The sequence below is a fragment of the Pteropus alecto genome, unplaced genomic scaffold (genome assembly GCF_000325575.1).
Source record: "Pteropus alecto unplaced genomic scaffold, ASM32557v1 scaffold67, whole genome shotgun sequence".
NCBI classification, from domain to species: Eukaryota; Metazoa; Chordata; class Mammalia; order Chiroptera; family Pteropodidae; genus Pteropus; species Pteropus alecto.
In genome coordinates this window covers 4,715,677-4,720,511 of record NW_006441061.1, presented here as the reverse complement: position 1 = coordinate 4,720,511, position 4,835 = coordinate 4,715,677, and the positions used below count along the sequence as shown (strand labels likewise).

The window sequence follows — 4,835 nt, the reverse complement described above, 5'->3', positions numbered from 1 at the left end:
AGGAACAACAGGACACCCAGAGGGTGGTGACCCGGCCAGAGCAGAGAGGGCTGGCTGCTGCCTGAGCCCGTGCAGCCCCAGCGAAGCTCCTCTCAGATTAGAGAGGTATGTGGGCTGGAACCTAAACACAGGATGTGAAGTCCAGAGGAAGGGGATGGAGGCCGGAGGGGGAAGGGGCGGAAGGGAAGGAGAGGGCCAGGTCTGGTCAGTCCCAGCGCCATTAACCCCTTCAGGGCCATGCAGAACGAGCCAGGCCAACACGAAGCATGTGTACTACCGAACCGCGCCAACACGCTAAGCCCTCTCCTCCACGCTCCCGTCTCTGCCGACGGGGCTGGAGCGAGCTCCGGGTGTAACGCAGCAGGCCCGGAGGACATCCCCCCCATGGGAGAGTGAGGGCCAAGGGTCAAGGCACCACAGACGACATCTGAGACCCCCGCCTGAGGCGAGAAGAGGGGCCTTTGGGGACCCACTGTTCCAGGTGAGGGATTTCATACTCAGGCCCTTCCCCGGCCACGGCCGAGCAGTTTCAGAATTGGTCTGCCCAGATGCGGAGGGAGCAAGGGGAAAGGACAGGGGAGAAACAGAATGTCTTCTCCCCACTTGCCAAAGAAAAGCCACCTCGATGGCTGGGAGGGAGCAGAGTGTCAAGGAGGACAAGGAGGACGAGGACGAGCACAGAGGGCAGGAGACCGGCAGGAGACCCTTGGGAGCCTGGCAGCCGCCTCCCAGCAGGGGGCGCTCTGGAAGCTGACCTCTCTGCCTTTCTGACTTGAGCGGGGAGGACCACCTGAAGCAGTCCTTAAACGCCAGCTCCCACCTGCCCAGCGATCAGACACAAAAATTTGAAAAGCACCACTTTGGATGATGCCTCCAAGGAATAAAACCCTTTCCCAAGCATGTCTTCATACTCGCGTCCCCAAGGCGACAGGACTGGGAGGGACCTCCAGCCAGCTGACAAGGGGGAAGGGAGACTCCTCCTCCCCCCACCAGGGCAGGGCCTCGCCTCACTCGCGGTGCAGAGAGGGCCTCAGTCCAGTGCTTTCCTGACAGTCAGGCCACGGATGGAGATTCCGAGGCCTCCAGTGTCAGAGGGGCTGGCCCCAGAATCAGAGCAAAACAGTGGAGTGGGAGTGGGGAGCAGCAGCCCCAGGACCGAGCGCGCCCGCCGACCCCCACTCACCTCTGCCTTATACATGCGGATGAGACCCTGGTTCACCTTGGACCAGGAAGGGACAGCACTGATGTTCCACAGCTGATTGGAGTGCTCTGCAAAGGGGCCCGTCTTCATCTGGAAAAAGAGAGGCCACGAGCTGGCGAGGTGCCACTGGAAGCCCCGCCCCTGCTCCCCTGCAGCAAAGTCAAGTGAGCAAACACATACACACATGCACGCACACACGCACACGTGCACACGCATGCATGCGTGCGCACGCACAGGGACCGGGGCGCACACGTGCACAGAGGCACACGTCAGTGCCAGAGACGGGGCCCCTCTTGGCCTGCAAGACCCAGTAGGAAAACAGCAGCCTCACAGTCACCCTGTTTCTTCAACAGCCAAAAAAAGGGGGCCCTGATTCCTACCACCCGCCGAATCCAGCAGCCTCAGAAAAATACAAAATCCACCCCAGCCCCTGCTGTGGCTCCCACCAACTCCCCAGAGCCACGGGGTACCTGCCAGCACGGGACCCCCTCGGTAAAGGGCAGCAGCAGCCTGGACCCCGACCCTCCCCAGCCCAGACCCACACAGGTGGGCTCTGCCACAGGGCGCTTGGTCTGCACCTGCCACCAGCGAAGCAGAAAGAGTCGAGGGAGGGGTCGGTTTGGAGAAGGGCCGAGGTGGGTGAGACCAACCCCAGGGACCAACCGCAGGCGGGAGATTTGGGAGGAAGGTCTGTTTCGTGACCTGGTCAGGAAGTGTGAGAGGGACGGGATGGCAACTACAGCAGCAAGGGACAGGCGGGAGCAAGGACGGCTCCATTCCCGGTCCCTTCCTTCCCGGGAAGGAAGAAATTGTGCAGTGAGCCCAGCGGAGCTTCCATCATGTGAGAAACCACGGCTCGGAGGCGGGCAAGTTGGTGTGGCCGAGCGTGGCCCTCGGACGACACAGGCCAGCACGTCTGTTTTTATGAATGAGCAGTGCCCGGTCCCTCTCAACCATGCCCCTCTCCCCAGCTGACAATTTTTCAGCACCCTGAGCCCCAGGCTTCAGAAGAAAGAGTCTGAAAAGCAAAGAGGCTCAGCTGGCAAGGAAGCAGAGACTTGGACCCTGCGTGTGTGGAAGGTTCCAGAAGAGGCTGTGCGTAGAGACAGGGCTGAGGGAAAGCTATTCCAGGGAGAAAGGAGGGGTCCAAAGCTCCTTCTATGTAATGGGCATCACAAGAATAAAGGCCCAGGAGCACACCACCACCTCACGACAACCCTCACTCCACCCCCACTGCCAGCCCCTCGGCTGTGATCTGCTCCCACAGGCCACTCCACTTCTCCCGTGAGGGCCAGTTCCACAAAACCACCATTTTACCCTGTCGTCTCCCTCCTTGGCCCAAGTCCCCCCAACCCAGTCTCAGCCCCCAGGTTCGGTAACAACAGCCCCTTCTTCCAGCAGTCAGGCCCTAGCCCAAGGCACCAGATGACAAAAGCCACCCTAGTGTCCGCAGGGGTTTTCCTGGGTCGGTCCCTTCACCCAGAATCTTTCCCCTCTTCTACCCAAGGCGCCCAGGCCTGGCTTTCACAGAGCTTTGTTCCACTGTCCCACTCAAGCAGGCTCCACCCACCCTCTACCCACCCCGCCCCCAGGCTCTCTGCCCCCTGGGCCAGTCTCTAGCCCTCTCTTGCACACTTCCAGGCCCTGAGCTCAGGGATCACGGGAGCTGTGTGGCCGGTTTCGCTCTGGTCAGAGCCTATAAGTAAACCACCCAGGAAGCAGCTTGCTGGCTCCATCCCGCAGCAGCAGCTCCAAGGGACTGGGCAGCAAGGCGGGCAGATGGACACTGGGAAACCAGAGGCTCTGCTTCCTAGTGGATGACCAGCATCATCCACTAAGGGCACGAGAGTGGGGCCCCAAGAGGTCTTTCTGGCCTGCTGGCAGGGCCAGGGGGAGTCCCTGTCCCCCACCCATGGAAAAGCCAGAGATGCTGTTTGTTTGCAGGGGCTGCCCTACTCCCTCGGCCAGGCCTATCGTGTCCCAAGGTCTCACTAAGTCCTTCGGAAGGAGACTTTGCAACTCTAGGAGAGGAAAACAGATGAGGGAGAAAAAGGAATGGGGGCGAGAAGACAAAAAAAATTAGCTCATTCTAGCCACAAAGGGAGAAGAAAAAGAGCGAGAACAAGCAAGCAAGCTGCAGGCCCGCAGTGACCCCAGGGGAATCGTGTGAGTCAGAGCAGCCATATTGAGCAGGAAATTACTCACAGACGCTGCGTTCCTGCCTCTCCACTCCCAAGAGAATCGGCCTTTTGTAAATGGTTCCTCTGTCAGTAACTGAGGGGGGATGGGGCACGGGAGGTGGGGGGAGGCTCTGCACAGCGCCTTCCTGTCAGCTCCTTCCCTTCCAGCTGAAATCTGATCCCTCCCTTCCCAAAACTCCAAATTTAGAAGCCAGATTGAAACTGAAATTCTTTTCCTGCCTGCCCTGGGCTCTTAAAGGCGCCAGGGCTGTATTTCCTGAGGCTGCAGAAACCCTGTGAGATGAAGTCCCTTCTTCCGGGATGCCCAGGGCTACCAGGACAGGTCCCAGGCCGGTCCCCCAGCCCCTAAAGAGCTAGGGAGAAGCCTGGTTCCATTGCCAACTTCTTGTTTTGTCTAATCTCCCAGTTCCAACAGCCCCAGGGATCCCCGGGTCCGCAGTGGGGATCCCTTCCATACCAAAGCACACAGAACTCCACGCCGGCCTCCCGGTGTCTGTGTCTCCAGTGTCAAGCCATGGGCCTCCCTTTGTCAGGGTGTGCCAGGCCAGGCCACTTGCTCACCAACTAGGAGATGCAAATTCTAGCCTGAGGTGGAAGGGGACAGAGCTGGGGGGTAGGCCATACACGAGCTCTGGAGATCTAGAATAACGTGTGCTGCGATCAGCAGCCAGGCCAAGTGGGCAAAAAGGGGCCCTCACTAGTCACCTCAGCTCTGGGGCACGCACCTGCCAGCGTCCAAGTGTTGACCACCATACCCAAGCACCTAGACCTCAAGTGGAAACCAGGCCCTGCCGAGACGGTGCTGAACTAGGGCCTGCTACCTCTCCCCAATTAAATGTTACTAAAACCCTCTCCAAGTTCAATGTGCCTTTAGCGCCACCTAGCGGCCACTGCAGGATTTTTCTTTAGCAGAGGAACTGGGTCCCAAACTTTGGGAAAGCTTTTGGGTTTTTCCACCAGCATAAGCAACCAAACAAACAAAAATACAAAATTTTAAGCTGGAGTCAATTCCCATATTCCCCGAGGCTTCGCCTGGCTATCCTCCTTGTTAGTTACTGACAGGGACGAGGGGACTAGCCCACCACCAGGGGGAGCCAAAACAGCTTAGCTTTTTACTCGCAAGCGAGCAAAGCCACAGCTCAGCATAGAATGTGCACCCCTTTCCCCCACCCTCCTCCTCCAGCTCCTCCAGGGGTCTCCCAGGGCTCGGAAGACCCTGGCATTCCACTCCGGAGAGCAGCATGTGACTGGCTTTCTTGGCAGCGAGCCAGGCTGCACGAGTCCTCCTGACCTTGGGCCAGCTCCACTGCTGAAGGCAGCAGATCTCTAGGTGTGAAGGGGTGGCCACCCAGCAGTCAGTCCCGGGTCTGTTTGCTGACTTGGAAAAACGTGTCGTTCCCCTCTGGCCTCTGGAGTTTGGAGGAAGCCTGAGC

At 59.1% G+C, this 4,835-nt stretch overlaps 1 protein-coding gene across 1 annotated transcript in view; it reads right to left on the bottom strand.

Moving 5' to 3' along the window:
• PTPA (protein phosphatase 2 phosphatase activator) overlaps nucleotides 1-4,835 on the bottom strand; it is a 26,449-nt gene that overhangs the window by 4,597 nt on the left and 17,017 nt on the right. Inside the window, exon 9 of the mRNA XM_006918048.3 lies at nucleotides 1,184-1,291. Within this exon, the coding sequence (XP_006918110.1) occupies nucleotides 1,184-1,291 (108 nt within the window). The remainder of the gene's footprint in view (nucleotides 1-1,183; nucleotides 1,292-4,835) is intronic.